The following is a 23,593-nucleotide window of genomic DNA, read 5'->3' as shown; positions in this document are numbered from 1 at the left end:
TGGGAGATGTGCTGCGCGCCGTGCTTACTCGCTCAGCCGTGTCTGACTCTTGAGACCCCGTGGACTGCAGCCCGCCAGGCTCCTCTGTCCATGGGATTCTCCAGGCAAGAGTACTGGAGTGGGTTGCCGTGCCCTCCTCCAGGGGATCTTCCTGACCCAGGGATCTAACCCAGGTCTCCCATATTGCAGGCAGATTCTGAGTCACCAGGGAAGCTCAACTCATCAGGAGATAAATAATGCTAATTTTTTTTAGGGTGGCCCCGCAAAATCTTTGAATACAATATGCAAAACAGAGTAATTACTCAGGATACACTGGTGGTGTGGGTTTTATTATTTTCATCTGCGTCCTGCCTTGCTCAAGTCCTAGAGCAAAGCTTTGTCTGTGTAGATTCTCTCAGTGCATTACTGGGTTTTTGCAAAGATGGATGTAAAGCAGATTCATTGTCAGCTGCGAGTTTCCCTGGTAGTTCTTCCTCCTCATGCCTGGCACGTTGTCTGAGTGTGGGCGTCTTCTCCCTGGGTCTCGCGCTCTCCCTGCATTCCATGTGATTGTCTGGAGCTATCTCTGCTCGAGTCTGGGAGGAAGTCTGCACCTTGCATAAAAGAAACCAGGTTGGGGTAGCTGAGGTTAAGCCCTCCCCGGCATCCATGCAGAGCCAGCCTTTCTGTATGGAATTCTCCACCTGGAAGTGGTAGCTGGTGTGAAGTGGTGGCTCATTGTTAGAATAAAAAGAGAGAAAGACAGAAGCTTCTCCACACACTGCCAGGTCACGCACGAGACACGCAGGATGGTTTCTTCACCAGAAGGCACACTAGCCTGTGTGCAGCGAGGGTGTGCTGGGGCAGCATCAGATATCTGTCGACCCCACGTCTTCCTAGAAAGAGACCTGGATACCTTCCTGATTTCCTCTGCTGGTCGATGGACGTAGTCACGGACTCCAGATTTCAAGGATATTTTTACGAAGTGGAGATAAGTGCAGTAGAATCCCTTAGTTGGAAATCATGAAGGGGAATTTGGCTTAAGAAAGGACAGACAGCTTTATCTAGAAGGGGCCAGAGAGTGACTATTTTCGGCTTTCTGAGCTATAGAGTTGCAGTTGTTACTGGTCAACTCTGCTGCTATGGCCCCAAAGTAAAAGACGTGCTAACAAATGCCTTTCCCGTAAAACTTTATATAAAACACCAGGAAGCTCAGGTTTGACCTGAGAGCCATAGTGTGTGAATTCCTGGCTTAAGAGAGATGGGAAAGGCTAAAATATAAAATTCTGCCTATGTCATCATGAATCACAGCAGTCAGAGGAAAAACAACTAGACAATTGAATTAACCAGCATAGCTGCAAGGGGAGCTGTCTGCTGGGGATGGAAGGAGGCGTGTGCAGAGAGGAGGGGACCCTGCTGTGTGTGCGTGTCCTGTGGCTCAGAAATAAGCTTGCTGATGTGAAAAAATTAAGCTCTGGGAATCAGCAAAAAAAAGGCCAAAGATTACAAATAAAGAAGGAATAGCTTTTGTTTTTAGTTTTTGGGGAAGTTGTTTAGTATAGTCAAAAGTTCAAAGGAAAGGGTAGACCCCCTGTCTGGGGACAAAGCTGTAATGCAAACAGGGGCCGTGACTTTGCTAACCAGTCACCTGGAAGGGGACCTGGAGGGGGGCCATGACTCTCTGAGAGGTGCTGGGCCATGGTGGCAAAAAACCACCCAGTCAAACCTGCAGAAAAGGCGGGACCTGCCTGGCTGTCCAGTGGTTGAGACTCTGGGCTTCCAGTGCAGGGGCTTGGGTCGGAGCCCTGGTTGGGGAACTCACATCTCACACGCCTTGTGGCGCAACCAGAAAATAAGTCTGGAAAACGGATCCAGGCCCAGAGAACAATAAAAGCTTCCAGATGTGAACGCTGGTTGTTGCTCAGTGTTGTGATTTGGGCAGTTGTTTTCTCTTTTATTGTTGCCATTCGGTCGCTGAGTCATCTCCGACTCTCTGTGACCCCGTGGACTGTGGCCCGCCAGGCTCCTCTGTCTGTGGGATTCTCCAGGCAAGAACACTGGCGTGGGTTGCCATGCCCTCCTCCAGGGGATCTTCCTGACCCAGGGATTGAGCTTGAGTCTCCCGCATTGTGGGAGGATTCTTTACCACTGAGCCACCAGGGAAGCCTTTTCTTATTTATATTTTTGAGTGACTTTTATTATAAACATACGTTACTTTTAAAATGAAAAATGAAAGCTATTTAACATGGAGGAACAACCTTAGGATGTATGCTTAGAAACTGTAAGAAGCCAGGTCTTCACTCAGCCTAAGTAGGAATTTCTCACTCGAAGGGTCTGAGCCGCAAACTAGGGACTGTCCCAGGGTAGCAGACACTCATTGCTTATCAGCAGTTTTCCTAATGGTAGAACTTGCCCCCAGCAAATATCCAAGACTTGTCTTCCCAGCTTCCCTTGTGGTCACAGCATGGGCAAGCCACATCCTTGCCAAGGAGAGTTGCTGGGAAATCTGCTCAGCGGTGGCTGGGGGAGGTTCTCCTTCTGGCTGTGTGTGTGTGTGTGTGTGTGTGTGATGTGGGCAGAAACTTCAGCCTTTCAGGGTTAGACGTGCTCCTGTGAGGATGTGGTGTCGCTGCAGTGCCAACTCTTTGGTGACCACGAGGAGCTAACCCCAAGGTCACCACACAACACTCTGGTGCTGGTAGACCAGAAGGATGGAAAGATGGGGTCCTTGACTCATTGACCTGTACCCACCTCCTCCCATGTATCTTCAGAGATCTGAGACAAATGGACTCGGGCAGGATTCGGTTCTCAGTGGGCACTGCAGCTTCTAAGTGGCTCATCCTTCCCAGACCGTTCACAGAGGCATGCTGATGGAATGCCTTAAGCTGGGTTAGAGTGAGCACCTCTCAAGTCCTGGGGAGCTGTTTTAGTCCCTGCAGCAAGAGGCCACAATGCAGTTTTGCAATGTTTATTTTTTCCTATCATTAGATTTTGTTGCCGTAACTATTGGGGGGAATAGAGGTGTTTTCACGTGGCTCGAAGGTTTCTCCTTTTCATGGTTGTTGGCATCCTTCCCCAAGCCCAGTTCTGCGGAAGACAAGGGTAGGTCCTGAAGACTCCCTTCGGTGGGGCAAGAGATGCCCAGTCTCTGCATGTGTGGGCTCAGGGGCAGGTCTTGGGGGAAAACCAGTCTTCGCATCTCCTGTCGGGCAGAGAACAATGGCTAAACTTGAGCTCGCTGCTCATGGCTGGAGGGGAGGGATAGTTAGAAAGTTTGGAATGGTCAGCTTCGCCCGGCTCTATTTAAAGTGGGTAACCAACAAGGACGTGCTGTGCAACACAGGGGACACTGCTCAGTGTTATGCGGCAGCCTGGACGGGAGCGGAGTTTGGGGGGGCACGGGTACATGCATGTGTATAGCTGAGTCCCTTTGCTGTCCACCAGAGACTATCACAACAGTGTTAATCGGTCATGTCCAATGAAATACCAAATACCGGCACCAAATGAGAAGTTTAAACGGAGACAATGGAAAAGCAGCAGCTTCCCGAGCTCCACAGGAGGACCTTGCCTCTTCCACCCCGTGTACTAGTCTGCGCCCGCTGACTGGACTCCCAGTCCACCCGCCCAGCTCCTCCCCCCACCGGCAGCCACAAGTCTGGGCTCCGTGTCTGTGAGTCTGTTTCTGCTTTGCAGACGAGTTTATTTGCAGCAGATTTTAGATTCCACATATAAATGGTATCATGTGGTATTTGTTTCTGTCTGACTTCGTACGATAATCTCTAGGTCCATCCATACTGCTTCAGATGACATTATTTGGTTCTTTTTATGGTTCAGTAATATTCCACTGTATATACGTAGTTTAATTAAAAAACGTAGACTAGAGCGTGGGGGCTGGGGGGTGCCTGCTCTGCACAGCAGGCTCACGTCCCGGCTCCAGCTCTGACTGGCTGCCGTCTTGGGCCAATCCCTTAACGTCTAGCCCTTTGTTTCCTCGTGGATAAAGCGAGGATGATGCTCACATGATGAGGTCATGGAGCCCAAGGCCTTGTGAGGGCTCCGGCACCACACCTGCCCCACACTAAGGAGTCCACACAAGGACCCTGTGGTCTTCAGTTCACGGGGGTCCCCTCTCCCAGGTGCCCTGTGCGTTGAGAGGCTGTCCCTACCTGGGGACATCGTCCCTACCTGGGGACATCGTCCTTCAGCAAGGCCTCAGGGCTGTGGTAGGCGGGGGGTACTGGGTTTAGCAGAAAGCATCTCCAGTTTGGACAGCCCTCGTCTCCTGGGCCTATCAGTTTACGGCGCTGCTGCTATTACTGCTCCATTTTGCTGGTGTTTGCAGTGCGTGGCTGTTTGCTCGCCCTCCCTGAGGGTGGGGGTGGATGCTCCAGCAGGTGTCTGGATGCTCCAGCATGCCTGGCTCTGGGCATGTGGCCCCTCTGCCGGGGACACTGGTCAGCGGCTGGGAAGATGGGCAGCAGTGACCTGTGAGAGGAGGCGCTGCGGCTGGTTCGTGGGAAGGTCAGCGTGCAGAGTTCTCTACGTGGCTGCGCATTGGAATCACAAGTGGACAGGTGACCAGGCATGCAGTCTGCATGAGTTCCAGGGACTTGAGATACTCAGTTTTAAAACCAGGGCTGCAGGGTCCTGGGACAGGACTCTTAGTGTTAAAAGATACAAAGTCCCTGGAAAACTGAGCAAGTCAGTCTTGGGGAAACTGGGATGAACTGGCCACTCTACCACATGGGCTTTACAGCATGCTGCTGCCCGGGGACTTGACCTCAGAGCTTCTGATCTCTGCTCTGGGGGAGGGAAGATGGGGAAAAGCGTGATTGCCCAGGTGACTGTGAAGTTCAGGGAAGTATGGGGACTACCGATGGGTAGAAGTTTCTGACCCGGGTTCCAGTGTACACGATGGAGCTGAGAATGGGTTACAGGCTGCCCGGCATACTGGCCTTCAGCCCTAGGGGCACTGATGGAGTGAGCTAGGATGGGAAGTCCTGCTAAGTGATGATACATAAACAAGGAGCATAGAGAACTCATCAAAAAGGGAAATTCTGAGGCCCCACCCAAGACACCCAGGATGCCTGTATGGCAATGACTACAAGCCTGGGGGATCTGCGTGTTTATCAAGCTTCCCAAGTGATTCATTCTGCTGGTTTAGTCCCTAAGTCAAGTCTGACTCTTTGCAACCCCATGCACTGTAGCCCGCCAGACTCCTCTATCCACGGGATTATCCAGGGAAAAATAATGGAGTGGGTTGCCATTTCCCTCTCCAGGGAATCTTCCTGACCCAGGGACTGAACCCATGTCTCTGTGTCCTGGGCTGGCAGGTGGATTTTTACTTCTGAGCCACCAGGGACATCCCCCAAGTGATTCGTACGCATACTCAGATTTTAGAATGGTAAGACTGCAGCTCTATAGGAAGTACCACAAAGACGTAACAGTGAGAGTCCCAAGGGCCTGCCTCCTGGAACAGTCGGACTTGAGTTGACCTGGGTCCTGAAGGTGACGGATGAGGAAGAAGGAACCAGAACCATCATCCTGTATCACAAAAGATTCCCCTCTCCGCAGACCTCTTCCTCTTCTGGAAACGGCTGTGTTGCTGAACACAACTGTGGCCACCTGCCTTCAGCTCTTTCCCTAGATCTGGGGTCACAGACCTGTAGGTAGGCTGGATTTAGTCTCTCGTGACAGTTAGGATTACTCTCAATTCTTACTCTTCCTACCCCGTGGATTTGCAGCGAGCAAAAGTGGAATGAATGTATTTCTCTGTAAGCTGGCGAGGGAGAAACAAAGATGCTTGCCTCCGTAAGCACTGAGCTTCAGGGTAACTTGTTTTGTGGCCGGAACTGACTAATGAATCCCCTCCAAAGAAAGGAAGCCCTGGGCTTTGTCCTGGTTCTCACTAAAAGATGTTACAGCCCTATGCGGAAGAAAAGCTTGCTCACCGTGGTGGCGAGGGCCTGGAAAGGGCAGAAAATCTGTCCAAACTGATAGCACTTGTGAGTGTTGATGTCTCCAAAGCGGCTGCGATGCTCCTTGCGGCTGGCCAGCCTCTTCTCTGCCTTCAGGTCCATGAAGTTCTGGAAGGGGCCCTGCTGGGGCAGGTGGGCCGCGTGCACCTGTGCGAGGAGCCCAAGAAATGAAGGTTCCCGAGTGCCTCGGGCTCATGGCGAGAGCAGACGGGGCTTTTCAGAAGGGGCAGCTCTCATTCAGGCCTCTCGTGCGTGAGTTGGGCTTCCGGGTCCCTCTCTTCATTTTCTGTATCCCCGGGATGCAGATCAAACGGGCAACCCGGCCCCCGACACACACACGCCAACCCTAACCCCCCATGTGTCTCTGGGTCAGTGGGTCAGTGGCTGGAGGGTCAGGGCGTGAGCTCTCTCTATGGGACCTTGACTCATCACCCGCCTCTGTGGCAGATCATTATTATTTTAAAATTTTATCTGAGGTGTAGTTGATTTACGATGTTGTCTTAGATTCAGGCATACGGCAAAGTGATTCAGTTACATGTGAGTGTTAGTAGCTCAGTCGTGTCCGACTCTTTTCAACCCCACAGACTGTAGCCCACCAGGCTCCTCTGTCCATGGGATTTTCCAGGCAAGAATACTGGAGTCAGTTGCCATTTTCTCCTCCAAGGGATCTTCCCAACCCAGGGGATCTTCCTGACCCAGGGATCGAACCCAGCTCTCCCGCATTGCAGGCAGAGTTTTTTACCATCTGAGCCACCGGGGAAGCCCTCCGGTACACATAAGCAGGCACCTTTTTTCGTTCCAGATTCCTTCTCCCCATGGTTTATCACAGACTCTGGAGCAGAGGGCCCTGTGCTGCGCAGGAGGCCCTGGGTCATCGCCCTCGTGTATGGCAGGGCGAGCGCCCATCCCGGCTCCCGGTTTATCTCTGCCGGCCAGCGTCCTCCCTTTGGTAACCGTGAGTGGGGGAGGAACAGGGCAGGCCTGAGGTGGAAGGAACCTTTAGGCCCATCAGGAGACTGCCCTGTTTTGAGGGTTTTGCTTTTCTCTCTGTGGGGATCCCCGGTGAGGGTCCTGCTGGGGGCATTAGGACCTGCATTCAGGGTTCCCTTTCTCCCCTGCCCTGGTCTCACCAGGTGCCAGGGCTGGACAGGGACGTGGGGGAGGGATAGACACCGCCCGCTCCTGCTCCTCTGGTTTGCACTGGCCTCAGCACTCTGCTCAGCTCACCCCTGGACGGAGCCCATTCTCGCTGTTCAGCCTGCAAAGGATGAAGGAAGAAACGGACCCTCGGGAGACGCACGTTGTGTATCCGGAACCTGCTCGCTGTCGGAGGAGTCAGCTCCCAGCTTCGTCCCAGAGCTTTCACGGAGCTCAGACTCGAGACCAAGGGTGGATAAACAGGTCCCAGGGGGACTGGCAGCTTCCAGTCTGTTCCTGGGGGGGGTGAGGAGAGAAAGGGCACTGCAGAGGATGCCGGCACCGCACCCCTTCCTTCCCACCGCGACCAGGGCTGATCTGTCCGTGTTTGACCCCAGCATAACGAGGAGGAGGCTTGTGCGGCTGAGAAAGAAGCAGATCCTCATCCCAGGGCCCAGAAAGAAAGCACTTGTTAGGAGACCCACGGAACCCTTGTGACGATGTTCCGATTTGCTTTTCTGGAACGTGACCAGCTTGGTGGGTGTGTCTCAGGCCACGTTCGTTGTTCGTGAGTTGAGGCCACACAGGTTGAGTTGATTCTTGCTCTGGGGGTTTAACTGAGTAGAGAAGGTTCTTAGGGGCTCTGACACAGTCATTTAATTTGGTTTATTAAAGGATGACTTAAGTAAGCCTCTCACTTTTCTGCCTTTGTGCAGGATTATTCTTTGACTTGAGTATGGACGTTGGAGAACTTTCTCTGCCGATGGCCTGATAATAAACATTTAAGCCTTTGTGGGCCATCTCATCTATCACAGCTCCAGAGTAGCCACAGACAATATGTAAATACGCAAATGAGTGGGTGGGGCTGACTGTGTCCCAATAAAACTTTATTCGTGGGCACGACATTTTGACTTGTGGGTCATTCTTCTGTGTCACCAAATAGTCCTCTTTTGATTTCTTCGTCAGCCAGTTAAAAACAGGAAAACACTTCCTAGATGCAAGCTTTAGGAAAATAGGTGTCAGGACAAATTTGCTGCCCGCCATGAGCCTTAAAACCCAAGATTCAGGAGACTAGGATCATGGCATCGGGTCCCACCATTCATCGCAAGTAGATGGGGAAACAGTGGAGATGGTGAGAGACTGTTTTCTTGGGCTCCAAAATCACTGCAGAAGGGTGACTGCAGCCATGAAGTTAAAAGACGCTTGCTCCTTGGAAGAAAAGCTATGGCCAACCTAGACAGCATATTAAAAAGCAGAGACATTACTTTGCCAACAAAGGTCCGTCTAGTCAAAGCTATGGTTTTTCCAGTAGTCATGAATGGATGTGAGAGTTGGACCATAAAGAAAGTTGAGCACCAAAGAATTGATGCTTTTGAATGGTGGTATGGAGAAGATTCTTTAGAGTCTCTTGGACTGCAAGGAGATCCAACCAGTGCATCCTAAAGGAAATCAGTCCTGAATATTCATTGGAATGACTGATGCTGAAGCTGAAACTCCAATACTTTGGCCACCTGATGCAAAGAACTGACTCATTGGAAAAGACCCTGATGCTGGGAAAGACTGAAGGTGGGAGGAGGATGAGATGGTTGGACGGCATCACTGACTCGATAGACATGAGTTTGAGCAAGCTTCGGGAGTTGGTGATGGACAAGGAGGCCTGGCGTCCATGGGGTCACAAAGAGTCAGACATGACTGAGCGGCTGAACTGAACTGAACTGTGTGAGTGGATTGAAGAAGGAAATGGCTACCCACTCCAGGATTCTTGCCTGGAAAGTCCCATGGACAGAGGAGCCTGGCAGGCTACAGTTCATGGGTTGCAAAGAGTCAGACATGACTGAATGACTGAGAACCTGTCTGCAAGGCCCCCGCCTGCATCAGTAGACAAAGAATCTGGAACAAGAAGGAAATGCACCCAGTTTTCTCTTCTTTATCTCATCACAGGTGAACCCTTGAACTCAACTCAAGGGCACCTGGACCCACTGTGTCTCCTTCAGAGGACAGTGGTGACAGTGGTGTGGAAACCCTAAAACGCCCTTTGTTCTTTGGGGCGTGACTGAAAGGAGAGGGATTGGTTAGATGGAGATAGAGTCAGGCGGGGGACGTGAAGAAGGGTCATGCTCGTCTGGCCAGACCCTGTGGATGGAACTAGAACCAACAAAGGAAGCTTCAGGGAGGCGAGTTTGGGTGAGGCTTGGTTTAAAAAAAACACTCCTGCAGAGAATGCGTTTATGGACCATGTCCTGTTCCACTTGACTCCAGCCTCTTAGAGCAGTGTGGGCAGAGGGAGAATTTGAATGCCAGTCTCGTCTACATATGGTCCCATCCTGGTGGCTCAGATAGTAAAGAATCTGCCTGCAATGCAGGAGAGCTGAGTTTGGTCCCTGGGTGGGGAAGATACCCTGGAGAAGGGAATGGAAACCCACTCCAGTGTTCTTGCCTGGAGGAGCCCATGGACAGAGGAGCCTGGAAGGCTATGGTCCATAGGGTCGCAAAGAATTGGACACAACTGAAGTGACTTTGCAAGCTGAGCACTGTGAGCTCCATTTTGCCCAAGAAGAACCAGGGCACCAGGATGTAGGGCGAGGTGAACAAAGCCGCGTGTGAGGGGCGGACCTTCACCCTCTCTGAGCCTTTGCTCTCTGCTCTCCTTTCTCGTTCAGCCGTCTGCTCTTCTCCGAGAAAACCGAGCCACGCTCTGCTCAGCCTTCCGGTCTCGAGCACGTTGGCCGGACTGTGCGGTGCTGGCCCGGGTGTTGTGTTCCTCTGACCCTGACGCGCTGGAGCAAGCGCTCCTTTGACCTGCAGTCTTCCAGATCTCAGATACCCCCCGAGCAGAGGCGGTGGAGCGCAAGGGCTGTGGTTCAGATTTCACGTCGCACGTGACTCCGGGGCTGGGAGTGCCTGCCGGCTCCCCAAATGCAGCCGCTCCCGCTGTTCTCTGCACTGAGGTTCCAAAAATCGCTGCAGAAACCACACTTTTCCAAGCAAGCCCGTTTCTTCTGGAACATTTCTCCGTCTCCCCTTCCTCACCACTCCACCCTGACATCTTACACGTCTGGGTATTTCCTGCCGGGACCTCTTGCCTGGCGGAACCCCCCGCAGTTTAGAGGCGCCTCCCCAGGCTGTGAAAGGCAACCTGGCTTTGGAGCTGGGCATTCCGCAGGCGGCAGGGCCGTGGGCTCGAGTCTCCCTTCCTCTGTGCCACGTCAGGCTTGCGACATGTGGGGAGGGCAGCCGGGCAGCTGTGAGGGACTGTCGGCCGCTGTAGGAGCATCTGGTGGAAAACTTGCTGTGTAATTTCCGGAGCCTTCCAGGGACAGAAGTGGGTAAAAAAACCCAAATGGAAGAAAGTCCTAATCACTGTCAAGTGGGAGGAAAGTAAGACACGGCCCGGCTCACACGGAGTAGAGTCTGAAAGGCAGGCCCCCACGACGCTTCCAAAACTTCCACCGGCCCCTCGAGGACTAAGCCCTGACCTTCTTGGGGTCACTGATTCGACCCAGATGGGACCATGTATAGATGAAAGTGGCGTTCAAATTCTCCCTCTGCCCACACTGCTCTGAGAGGCTGGAGATGAGTTGGAGAATAGAATATGGTCCATAAATGCATTCTCTGCGTTACTGTGTTATTTTAATGATATGCTCAGCTGGTTAGTCGTGTCCAACTCTTTGTGACCCCCTGAACGCCCCCCCCCCCCCCCGCCCGCCCCAGGCTCCTCTGTCCATGAGATTTTCCCAGCAGGAAGACTGGAATAGGTTGCCATTTTCTCCTCCAGGGATCTTCCTGACCCAGGGACTGAACTCACGTTTCCTGCCTCTCCTGCACTGGCAGGTGGATTCTTTACCACTGAACCACTTGGGAAGCCTTTTTTAATGATAAAGCATAAATTATATATTTTATGTCGTTAATCATGGATATATTGTCAGTCTATCAACAAAGCATCTAGGCACATACAGTAAGATTTCACATGTGTGAAAGCGAAAGGGGTGGTCATTCAGCCATGTCCAACTCTTCACGACCTAACGGACTGTAGCCCGCCAGGCTCCTCTGGCCATGGGATTTCCCAGGCAGGAATACTGGAGTGGGTTGCCCTTCCCTTCTCCAGGGGATCTTCCTGACCCAGGGATCGAACCCAGGTCTCCTGCACTGCAGGCAGATTCTTTACCATCTGAGCCGCCCAGGAAGCCCAACACGTGGGGGCTTCCATGTGAACTCCTTCCTGGAGCACCGCGTGTTTCAGAGGGGGACCTTTCTGATACTGTTTCCACTTAGGTCCGTGCTACCCTCGTCTCTCATCTGAATGATTTCTGCATTTGTGTTGTGGACGATCGCCTCTGGTTTTCATTCACTGAGGTGTTTTCAGCACCTGAAACAGTGTCTGGAGCAGAGTGGGTGCTCACCAGAGAGTGAATGACAGAATGAACCCACTTTTGTGCCCTCCACGCTCCCTGGAGTCCCTGTCACGCAGCGGAGTGTGCTCATGAGTGACACACGACACCAAGGCTTTGATCTCGATGCAGAGCTGGGGGGGGAAGGTGAATGAGAAGGTTGGAAGCCCGGGGAGAATCGACTCGGCTGCGTGCAGGGGTCTGGGACGCTGTGGGCTCATGTGCAGACCCTCAGAAGGCGTCTGAGCTGGGAGACAGGAGGAGCCGGATGTCTGTCTCCTGTGCCTTTGACGTTGAATTCCGCTGGAGACGAGGAGTTTGCACTTGCTTTGCTTCAAGGTTGAAGCTGTTATCCTAAGATAAGTTGTCTCCTCTCTCCTACTTTTGCTGTTTTTCTCCTCTTTCCCTTTCCCACAAGTCTCCCTTTTTTAAAATGTTGTTTTTATTTGCTTATTTGGTGGCTCCAGGTCCTAGTTGGGGCATGTGGGATCTTAGTTCCCTGACAGGGATTGAATCCCAGGCATTGCGAGCATGGAGCCTTAGCCACTGGGCCACAGGGCAGTCCCCTCACAAAGCTTCTTAAGGACTAGTTTCAGTGCTGGGGAGCAGGACCAGACTTGGCAAAGCTTGCAAAAGCTTTCCAAGCTCAGTTTTATCTGGTTCACTTCTTCACAGTTTTCACTGGCTTCCACGTGACTGAAACCAAAAAGACTTTCAGGGACTAGAAACCAATTTGCAAAACGTGAGCTGGGTCTGCATCAGTAAGAGCCCTTCCTGATTCTGTGTGGACAGAATCGGATTCTGTGCGCCAGTGGGAACGGGAGGCAGTCAGAGGAGTTATGCAACCCTGGCTCTGGCGTGGAATTTGTCACTCTGTTTGGGACTCGGTATAAGTGACAGCTCTGAGTTAATGATCAAAAAGGATTGCACCATCCAGTCAGTAAGTGAGGCCTGAAGATAACTTTTCACCTTAGAAACAGCCCCCGCTTTTCTCTCCTGCATCCAGGAGGCACACTGAGCAGAAGCATCGCGGGGACGTCTCTGCGGAAGGCGCGGCCTCTTTGGCTACAGCAGGAGATGGAAACGCAGGGATGCCTTGCCTCTCTGTCTTCCTCTCTCTTCTGAGCTCCCGCTCCCGACAGCGGCCCCGCTCTGGTGTCTGCCGCTGGCACTAGGGGACGCGTCCCCATTCTCCCTGTTTTTAGAAGTTTGGCCGTGTCGGGTCTCCGTTGCGTCCTGGGGCATCTTCTCCGCTGTGGGCAGGCTTGGTGGCCCTGTGGCGAGTGGAACCTGAGTCCCCTGCTTTGCAACCTGGTTGCTTCTCTGCTGGGCCACCAGGGATGTGTGTCTGCCCCCCATTCTCGAAGAGATGCCTTGTTGGCAGCCGACCTCTTCCTGCCTGAATGAGGCGTGCCCGGCTCGGTCCCTGCTTTGCGGGAAGAGCTCAGTCCCCAGACATGAAGGCAGCATGCCCGGGAAGGGCTCGTGTGTCCTTGGCCAGAAGCAGACTCTCTCCCTGAGGGTGAGGCACCTGCAATCTGTGGCTGCTGACCCCCTGCCCTGCCCGGCCGTCGGTGTCCCTGGGAGCGGTCCGCTTTTGCCCAGCCCTGGGTTTGACCTAAATGCAGAAGTGGGAGCCTTGGGGCTGGACGCTAAGCCCTGAGCACTGTAGCTCTGCAGGCTTGCATTTTAAAACCTGAATTCGCCCGCCTCCATTCCCTGGGTCCCATCCCATCAGCTCCACCCTCGCCCCCGAGCCCCAGTTCCTGAAATGAAAGAAAGCCCGCAGGTTCCCCAGGATGGCTGGCCTTACCCCTGGCGTCCTTCCGGGACTCTCTCTTGCCGAGAGAAGCGCCGTCCTCCGCAGCCTTGCCGTCGCCCGCGTCCCTGGCCTTGTTGCCCGTGACCTGGGCCCCTTCCTTCTTCGGCAGCCTCTGACCGAGGGGCCGGGGCTGCTCTTCAGACAGGGCCTCCTTCTTCTTCCTCCTCTCACGCGGCGCTCTAAACACAAAACCCCCGTCAGCGCCGATGCTCTGAGGGCGTCAGCTGCCCCGAGCGTGGGGCCTGGCCTGCGGGCTTCAGTGGAAAGCAGTGAACAAGAGCCTAACTTCAGGAAAAAGAATGTGAACTGGAGGGAAAATGGATGGATGCGATCCCTTATCCTTGCATATAGTAGACGGAGAGATGAGTGGACGCGTCCAGTGCCCAAGCAGCAGGGCGATCAGACAGCAGGTGTGTGCATGCGTGTGTGCGTGTGTGCGTGCGTGCGTGCGTGCGTGTGTGCGTGTGCGTCTGTGCGTGTGTGCGTATGTGTGTGTGTGTGTGCGTGTGCACGTGTGCGCGCGTGTGTGCGTGCGTGTGCGCGTGTGTGTGCATGTGTGTGCGTGTGTGTGCGTGTGCGTGCATGTGTGCGTGTGTGTGTGCGTGCGTGCGTGCATGTGTGCGTGCATGTGTACACATACATATCTATACACATCCTTGTATATGAATGAAAGAAAAGATCTTACAAGTCAGGACACTTTTAAGAGCTAGTATTTCTGTTTATGGGGTAAGCTTAATATTTGCTGTTATTTAGTTATTCAATCGTGTCTGACTCTTTGCGACCCCTTGGACTACACCCGCCAGGCTCCTCTGTCCATGGGATTTCCCAGGCAAGAACACTGGAGTGCCATTTCCTTCTCCAGTGGATCTTTCTGATCCAGGGATCCAACCTGCATTGCAGGCAGACCAGTTGAAAAGGTTATTTGGGGGGAGAATCAAACACAATTCTCGGGTTACCCTCAAACCTCCAAGTCATTCCTCTTGGCAGGACCCACCAGGAGCTTTGTGACTCAGCCCTGCCCGCTTCCTCCCCGCCCCTCCCCACGACCAGCGCTGGGCATCCCAGGGCCCGGGTCTCTGTGCCTCGGGCTGCGTTTCTCACTCTGCCTGGAATGCCACACTGTCTCCCTTTCCTCGTGTGTGCTCCCATCCTCCTGGGGACTCCTCCTTGTCAGTCCTCCATGGAGTGGTCCATGACACCTCCCGCCTCCTGCCCATCCGTGTAGCCCTGCCCTCCCTCTGGTCCCCAGCCCCTTCTAAGCATCTCCATTCTAGTAATGACCACAAGTGCAATAAATGGCCCGTCTTCGTGCCTGTCTCCACTGTTAGGTATTATGTTCCACGAGGGCTTAGACTCTATCTTGTTCACCAGTGTATCCCCAGCACGTAGCGCTGTATCTGGTGAGAGACCGACGCTCAGTTCACGTGGGCGGATGGACGGATGGAGAGATGGGTGGGTGAATGGGTGGATGCCTGGGTGGGTGGATGGATGGAGGGATGGATGGGTGGGTGAGTGGGTGGATGCCTGGGTGGGTGGATGGATGGAGGGATGGATGGGTGGGTGAGTGGTGGGTGGATGGATGAGTGGATGGGTAGAGGACAAAATATAGGGGAAAGGTTGAGGAGAATAAAAGACAGTAGCTCAAAACTATGACCTATGTGGAAGAGAGAGATGGAGGGATGATTAAGACACCTCAGATCCACAGGGACACCCAGAGTCAGTCAGGAGCAGAGAGTCAGGGTGCTGCTTGTACCAATGAAGGTTGATCCGAGATTCATCAAGAGTGTCCAGCTACACTAAGGCTCAGAAAAGAGGACATGATTTTGCGTTTGCATTTTGTGGTTAGCATCTGAAGAAGCACTAAGTGGTAACCTCTCTGGCGAGCTTCAGTTCTTCCCTGAAAGCCAGAGGCGTTGCATCTGAAACCCAACGTCCTGGATATGATGATTAGAAGAGAATGTTAAGATTTAGATGCCACTGTGTCCCTCTGGGAGCCCTGGGTTAACACCAGGCATCGAACTGTCCTCCCTGAGGTTGGACGGGCACCTGGAATTTTCTCCAAACCTTAAAAAAGCGTGCGGCTTTTCTCTGATGAGTTTAACGGGTTCTGAAGCCCCTGTGCGCTCGTCGGGTGTCTTGGCTGCTCCTCGGCAAAGACGCAGCTCCGGCCGTTTCTGTGGTGCAGCTGTGAGTCCCTGGGCAGTTGTTTGGAAAAACAACATTCTTGCACTCAGGGGACATCTGCTCTGTGTCTGATCACCAGAAACCTCCAGCTTTGCTAGCAAGCTGTATCATTTGAACCGATCACCCGGAGGCGTGTTTTGGCACAAGAAGGAAATCAACACTCAATAAAGATGCTATTATAGTGTCTCTCGTGCCCTATTCAAGGATCTTAGACCGTGTCCCTCTGTTACGGATTCTTACTTATGAAGTCGGAGCTGGGCAGTACCAGTTACCAGACCTGGGCAGAAATGCAAATAAGCATGGACCCTCAGGACTCCTTGTCAAGACGGATTGACCATCGAGTGCCTGCTGGGGGGACAGAGACGTCCCCTCATGAGAATGTATTCTGGCATATAAAATTATGCTCGTAAAATGTTGGCGAGAACAGCTGTCTGAGGGCCTCCGTCAAGTCACCCATGGGGGACGGACTGCTCTGCATCTGTTTTCAATTACATGTGTTTATTTTCTTTGCATCTCACTCCCCAGCTCAGGATAATCAGTTAGGAGCTATCTCCTGTGATCTTAACCGAAAGCATGTTTTTATAGGTGGAGCTGGCTCTTTGCTTTCTCACTCGAGGCGGTGGCCCGGCTCCCTTCACTGTGAGTCTGCCTTGCGCTTCGTCGGCGCCGCGGGACGGGGCCTGGGGCTCTGTTTATGCAGCCCTTGTTTTCTGTACCTTGTGGTGTTGCAGATGCTGTGCTGGGTGTTAGGGTGGAGTGGGGACAAGAGCCTCGGTGAGTGACTATCTAAAGAGAGTGGGTGTCTTTTGTGAAAAGTGCTGGAAGGGAGACTAACAAGGGGCAGAGACAGTCACTGTGAGGGCCACCTTCCGAACTGCTGGGGACCTGGAGGCAAAAGGAAAAGAGGTGGCAGGGGCTGGGATGGCTGGAGGGCATCACCGACTCAACGGGCACCAACTTGGTCAAACTCCAGGAGATGGTGAGGGACAGGGAGGCCTGGCATGCCGCCATCCACGGGCCCGCAAAGAGACACAACCGAGCGACTGACCAGCGACAACCTTCTGAACCGACTGGTCTACCTCTTTGGGCAAGAGAATTTGGATCTGAGGCCTGAATGATAAGAGTGAGACATTCAAGCCCTTCTCTGGCGGTCCCGTGGTTAGGGCTCTGCGTTTCCACTGTGGAGGGCTCAGGTTCGACCCCTCGTTGGAGAGCTAAGATCCTGCATGAGGCAGTGTGTCCCCCCAGAACAAACTGGTTAAGAACAAGCCATTCAGAGAGAAACCAGGCTGTCAGTCATGTCTGACTCTTTGCGACCCCATAGACTGTAGCCCACCGGGCTCCTCCGTCCGTGGGATTTCCCAGGCAAGAACATTGGAGTGGGATGCTATTTCCTCCTCCGGGGCCTCTTCCCAGAGCAGGGACTGAACCAGTGTATCCTGTATTGCAGGCGGATTCTTCACCATCTGAGCCACAGGGATGAGCCAGTAGGGATGATCCAAGCTACTTATTTAATGTGATCCTTTCAGTTCCAGCAAGTGGAACCCATTTTTTAAAGCTACTCTTTAAAAATGACATTTTCTCTGTACATCAGGGATTGAAAAAGCCAAAAAAGTACAGAGGCTCCCCTTAACGTTTCTCCGGTAGGTCTCTGCCTTCCTAGTAATTTTCAGCAGATTCTGTTTGTTTTTCCACCAGCCTGCTGGCGTCTGAGAACAGGCCGTTCCATGCTCTGCTTTGCTTATCTCCCTTTCTGTTTGGTTCTAAAGGTGTCCGTGGTGCTCTTAGCGAGCGTGATGTTTGAATGATTGGTGAGCAGCCTGCACTGCAAAATCCATTCACTTGCGGTTATCACTGGTGACCCACTTGGAAGAAAAACTTGTCCCAGCGGATTTCTGGTGTGTGTGCCTAGAATCTCGGAGCCATGCAGGGGAAAGTCTTCTACTTTTGGTAGAAGAAGCTTAACTTTGGGAGTCAGAGAGCTTCAGTCACGTCCTTAGCCCTACAGTCATCTAGTTTAAGACTTGAGGATTGTGATAAGCATTCATTCTGCAGGGGATCTTCCTGACCCATGATCGAATTCACGTCTCCTGCGTTGGCAGGCAGATTCTTTACCGCTGAGCCGCCTGGGAAGCCCCATAGGTGCTGTACAATATTGCGCAAATCACAGATGTGCCACTGCTGCCCAGTCGCTTCAGGCGTGTCCGATTCTGTGCGACCCCGTAGACGGCAGCCCACCAGGCTCCACCGCCCCTGGGATTCTCCAGGCAAGGACACTGGAGTGGGTGGCCATTTCCTTTTCCAATGGGTGAAAGTGAAAAGTGAAAGGGAAGTCGCTCAGTCGTGTCCGACTCTTCGAGACCCCACGTCCTGCAGCCCACCAGGCTCCGCCACCCCTGGGATTCTTCAGGCAGGAGTACTGGAGTGGCCGTTGCCTTCTCATTACAGGTGTACTATGCAGTAATTCACAATTTTAAGGGATATACTCCATTTAGAGTGATGCAAAATATTGGCTATATTCCCCTTGTTGTACGGTATATCCATGTATCTTCTTTTATTTCTTTTCCCTTGTAGCTTATTTTATTTCTAACAGTTTGTACCCCTTAGTCCCCACCCCATCTCTCCTCTCCCTGCCTCTACCAGCTGGTAACCACTGGCTTGTTCTCTGCCTTTGCGAGCCTGCTTCTTCTTTGTTATATTTGCTAGTTTTATGCGCTTTTCAGATTCCACATATAAGTGATATCATACAGTCTTTCTGAAAATATCGTTGAACTCTGTTTTTCTCTGGAAGACGTGAATAATGAGATATATGTAAACTGCAGAGTAGTTGTGAAGACAAAAGGAAATGACACGTGTAACCTTCTTAGCATGAGACCGTTCATACTGGTCACCACAAACTGTCACATTTTTATTATCAAACTTGCAAACGCAATGGTTGCCTATTGGACAGGAAACAGACATTCCTGGTTTGCAGCTCTTGAAAGGCTGTTGACAAGCATTGCAGTTGTGTGTGTGTTGCGGGGGAGGTGCAGGGGTCCTGGGTGGGTTTTCTCTGTTACAGTCGAGCAGAGGTTTGCAGACTGGACCTCCTGATTGTACACTTTAAATCAACTTGAACAAAAAATGTAAATTGCACAGAAGCGGGAAGTTCCCTATGTAACATGGATTACAAGCTGCTCTTGAAAAGCCATCTGGTGGCCCGGGGCCCCCCACTGCAGCTGGCGACCGGCGCGACGATCCAGACGCTGGCGTCAAGGCCCTGTGTGTCCCGCCCGGGTCCCTGCGGGTCTTGGAGTTGTTGTTCTTGTTTAGTCGCTCAGTCGTGTCCGACTCTTTGCGGCCCCGTGGACTGGAGCCCGCCAGGCTCCGCTGTCTGTGGGATTCTCCAGGCAAGAATACCGGCGTGGGTTGCCATTTCCTTCTCCAGGGGATCTTCCAGACCCAGGGAGAGAATCCGTGTCTCCCACATTATAGGTGGATTCTTTACTGCTGAGCCACCTGGGAAGCCCACCCATCTTGGAGAGCCTGGCCTTTTATCTCATATGGACTGTGGAGCAGCTTGTAGGACCTTGGACAAATTTTCTAATTCTTTTAGTTTCGGTTTCCCCATCTGTAAAATGGAGATGCTAATAATAAGTCTTACCCCTGAAGTTTCTTTTGAGGAGGAAATAATAAGTTTTCCCACAGTGCTTGGCACGCGGGAAGCCCTTGGGGTCAGCTACGGTTATCCTCACCAGAACACTTCACAGGTCAGTGGGCATCTGGTTGAAATCCATACCTGGATGGGTGAAGCAGACACTTAGACACTGGCAGGAACGGAACTATGGATGTGACAGGCCTATGTTATAGGGAGATCATAGCTCTGGAAAATACCGATAAGATTTTCTCCTTCACCCACTGGTACTTGATCCCTTCTCCATGCTGTGTCAGGAAAAGCTTTTAGACTGGTTCTGGTCCAGCCCATCCACTGCCCATCCTTCCCCACCGTGGAGCTGCCGGTTGGATTCTATCAGGGGAGCCCTTGCCTCTGGCGTCCAGTTAGTTTAGGCGGATGGGATGCTCAGTGGGGGATGGAAAGAAGGGAGGAAAGTGATGGCAGTACTTATTCCTTGGGCTGGCTACTCCCCTGGGAGGCTGTCTCGAGCGAGCTGAGATCTCAGCTGAAGGCTGCACGCGTGCGTGAAGTCGCTTCAGTCACATCTGACTCTTTGCAACCCTATGGGCCATAGCCTGCCCGGCTCCTCTGTCCGTGGGATTCTCCAGGCAAGAAGACTGGAGTGGGATGCTGTGCCCTCTTCCAGGGGATCTTCCTGATCCAGGGATCAAACCCCCGTTTATCGCATCTCCTGTGTCCCTTGCATTGACAGGTGAGTTCTTTACCACTGACCCACCCGGGAAGCTGAACTGGAGGTAACCTGCGCACTTTCCACACTTTGTGTGTCTGGGTTTGGTGAGCCTGCCTTCGGACCGTCGGGCCTCAAATCTCCAGGTGGTGACGCGCACACGGTCACCAGCCTCAGCTACGTGTTGCTTCCTCCTGCTCCCTGTGTGGCCCCCCTAACTTTGTAAAGCCGCTTTGATTTATCCTCCATCCAGTAAGTCATCAGCTGATGTAGCTTCTACTGAACTGGAGACAATTAGGGTTATTGAAGCAGAAAGCAGAGAGAGTGAAGTCATTTTAAAGTCCTCATCTCCCGTTGGCAAGGAATCCACAGCTAGGTAGAAACCCGGCTTTGTGAAGACAGAAAGGGTTTTCTAAATGCCTAAGGGTTTCCTCTAACATACACAGAGCTGGAGGAGATCAGGGAGGGTCAAGAGGGAGGGGATTAGCGTATACCTATGGCTGATTCACACTGTTGTACAGGATTGTAAAGCAATTATATTCCAATGAAAAAATGAGTTTTAAGAAGGCCATAGGGCAGAGCAGCTGGAGGAAGTGGCTTTGGGGAAGTGCCCACCCCACAGGAAGAGGACGTGGAGACCACCCCCACGCGGCCATGTCTGGGAGGGAAGAGCTAGGGTGCTAACCTGGCTTGGTCCCAGAGAAGACACCGCCTCCTCCTCCAGGCATCTCCTCCCCGACTCCACCTGGTTTAACCAAACCGGGCGGGATGATGGGGCGTCAGACTCGGGAGAGTCTCCACAGGGTGGTCCACCCGGGGCCCCCTGTGTCTGCCGGGGTGGCAGGAGGTAGAAGGCTGGATGCTGGGACCCTTCTGGCCCTGCCGAGAGGTCGCCGGGGTGCTGAGTGCTCAGTCCTGGCCCAGCCCTGTGGTCAGGGGCCCGCCCTGCACAGGGACCGGGTGGTCTGAGGGCCGTGGGGACCATGGGCTTTGGCAGAGGCCAGCACGGCGCCCCAAGGGCAGTGAGAGCAGCTGCACCCGAGTGAGCCCGGCCCAGGTGCTGAGAGCACACTGCCCGCGGCTGAGGACCCCGGGCCGGCCCTGCAGCTGAGTGAGCCCCGCCCAGGCGCTGAGAGCCCCGCCCGCCGCTGAGGACCCGGCACTCGGCTCCGGCTCCGTGTTGGGAAGGGGCGGGAGGAGTGACCCCTCGAGGGAGAAAAGCTTTCGAGCTGACTCTTCATGCCCCCAAAGGAAGCTGAGTTCATCTCAAGCTGAAATGCTTCAAACAGGATCAGAGTAAGTTCCCCTTCACGGGCAGTTTTGATTTTTCTCGGCCATCAGGAGGACCAGGAACCCCAGAGCAAGACCCTGGTGGCCAACGACTTCGTTTTCTCCACTCCACTGTGCTCTGGGTAAACTCCGAAACCCTCTCTGAGTCTTTCTTACAAGAGGGATGCTTTACGAGGTGGTTCAGAGGGTAAAGCGTCTGCCTGCAATGCGGGAGACCCAGGTTTGATCCCTGGGTTGGGAAGATCCCCTGGACGAGGAAATGGCAACCCACCCCAGTGTTCTTGCCTGGAGAATCCCATGGGCAGAGGAGCCTTGTCTTCGGGGTCGCAGAGAGTCGGACATGACTGAGCGACTTCACTTTCACTTTTCACTTGTGGCCTTGGACCCACGTTGAGTCAGATTAGTGGTGCTGAATGCATTTCACCTACTGCAACGACTTTTACTTAGTTAATTTTACACTAGTAACTTTAAATGAAATTAATACGGAGAGAAAAATGTCCACATCCCCTCTACAGTACCCCAAAGACATCCAGTTTCAAAAAAAAAAAAAAGAGAGAGAGAAACGATCTTCTTATTTATGTTGTTAAAGGATACCACCCTTATGGCAGAAAGTGAAGAAGAACCAAAGAGCCTCTTGGTGAAGGTGAAAGAGGAGAGTGAAAAAGCCGGCTAAAAGCTCAACATTCAGAAAACAAAGATCATGGCATCTGGTCCCATCACTTCATGGCAAATAGATGGGGAAACAGTGGAAACAGTGTCAGACTTTATTTTTTGGGGGCTCCAAAACCACTGCAGATGGTGACTGCAGCCGTGAAATTAAAAGACGCTTACTCCTTGGAAGAAAAGTTATGACCACCCTAGACAGCATATTAAAAGCAGAGACATTACTTTGCCAACAAAGGTCCATCTAGTCAAGGCTATGGTTTTTCCAGTAGTCATGTTTGGATGTGAGAGTTGGACTATAAAGAAACCTGAGCACTGAAGAATTGATGCTTTTGAACTGTGGTGTTGGAGAAGACTCTTGAGAGTCCCTTGGACTGCAAGGAGATCCAACCAGTCCATCCTAAAGGAAATCAGTCCTGAATGTTCATTGAAAGGACTGATGCTGAAGCTGAAACTCCAATACTTTGGCCACCTGATGTGAAGAGCTGACTCCTTGGAAAAGACCCTGATGCTGGGAAAAATTGAGGGCAGGAGGAGAAGGGGATGACAGAGGATGAGATGGTTGGATGGGGTCACCAACTCGATGGACATGAGTTTGAGTAAACTCAAGGAGTTGGTGATGGACAGGCAGGCCTGGTGTGCTGCAGTCCATGGGGTTGCAAAGAGTCGGACACGACTGAGCGACTGAATTGAACTGAAAGGACTGCTGCTGCAGCTGTGAGCTTTTTTAAACCCTCTGCTTAAGGACAGCTCGGCTACCGACACCCAGAGCGGGTCTCCAGGGACATAAAGGAAGAAAGGGACGGATAGTTACCTGATGTCGTCATATGACATCAAGCTTCTGCTGACCTGGTAGGCCTTCCAGTTACTGAAACGGGACATTCTTCGGATGGCGTTCAGATTCAGTAGTGTGGATGGAATTTCTCTCTTCACTTCCGGCTTCTTAGCCTTTGCCCTTACACCAAATCCCAGGATTCATGGGGATCGCGTGCCATTCTTTCTCTGGCATCCTAGCCCTTGATTCCGGGGGCTCTGGACTTGCTTGGAATGTTGACATTGTGATGTTGCCAATGGAATTCCTAAGCCGTTTGGAACTGAAGTCCTGAAGAAGAGATTTTAGCTCTGCTGACCTCGGCGCGGCTTTTCCCTCCCTTGTGCACTCAAGCACGTGACGGTGGGGAAGTGTTTTACTCAGACTGAGGGATGAGCAGGAAGCAAAATACATCCCCTGCTCTGGTGTGTGTAGCTGTGACTGGGACGCATTGGCTGTTCTGAACGATGCCTTATTCCCGTGTTTTTGTTGACTTGGAACTGAAAAGAGACGTGATCAGATCTGCTCAGGTCACACACAGCTCTTTGCGACCTCACGGACTATTGCCTGCCTGGCTCCTCTGTCCATAGGATTCTCCAGGCAAGAACGCTGCAGTGGGCTGCCATTCCCTTCTCCGGGGGCTCTTCCCAGACCAGGGATTGAACCCAAGTCTCCTGCATTGGCAGGTGGGTTCTCTCCCACTGAGCCTCCCGGGGAGCCCATCCCCTCGTAGTGGAGACGCCTGTTTCAACAGGACTGCCTAGCAGGCTCACGTAGATGGGTGCTGTCGTCGGGAACCCTGTTGTAAAGGGAGCGTGCTGGCATCTTGTGATGCCATCTGTCTGTCTCTCATATTCCCAGGGGTGTCCCTCCACTGTCCACAGTTTGAAGATCCTTCCGGAAGAGCCTGGATGGAGGCAGCCTTGGAGCCACACAGGAAAGGCTGACTTTTCCATGTGCTGGAAGCGACTGTTCTTACTTGAGCCCTGGCGAGTCAA

At 52.7% G+C, this 23,593-nt stretch overlaps 1 protein-coding gene across 1 annotated transcript; it reads right to left on the bottom strand.

Annotated features, from left to right (window-relative positions):
• Positions 1-5,518: 5,518 nt before the first annotated feature.
• On the bottom strand, positions 5,519-22,666 carry LOC138082818 (uncharacterized). Its single transcript, XM_068976203.1, has 5 exons — positions 22,599-22,666; positions 13,296-13,483; positions 7,258-7,391; positions 5,924-6,104; positions 5,519-5,631 (listed from the first exon to the last, which is right to left on the bottom strand). The coding sequence occupies exons 1-5, from the start codon at positions 22,664-22,666 to the stop codon at positions 5,519-5,521; spliced, it is 684 nt and encodes a 227-aa protein (XP_068832304.1).
• Between the last annotated feature and the right edge of the window lie 927 nt (positions 22,667-23,593).

Source organism: Capricornis sumatraensis, chromosome 8, assembly GCF_032405125.1.
Source record: "Capricornis sumatraensis isolate serow.1 chromosome 8, serow.2, whole genome shotgun sequence".
Classification (NCBI taxonomy): Eukaryota; Metazoa; Chordata; class Mammalia; order Artiodactyla; family Bovidae; genus Capricornis; species Capricornis sumatraensis.
Note: the sequence above shows the minus strand (reverse complement) of the source record. Positions and strands in the feature narration are given on the sequence as shown.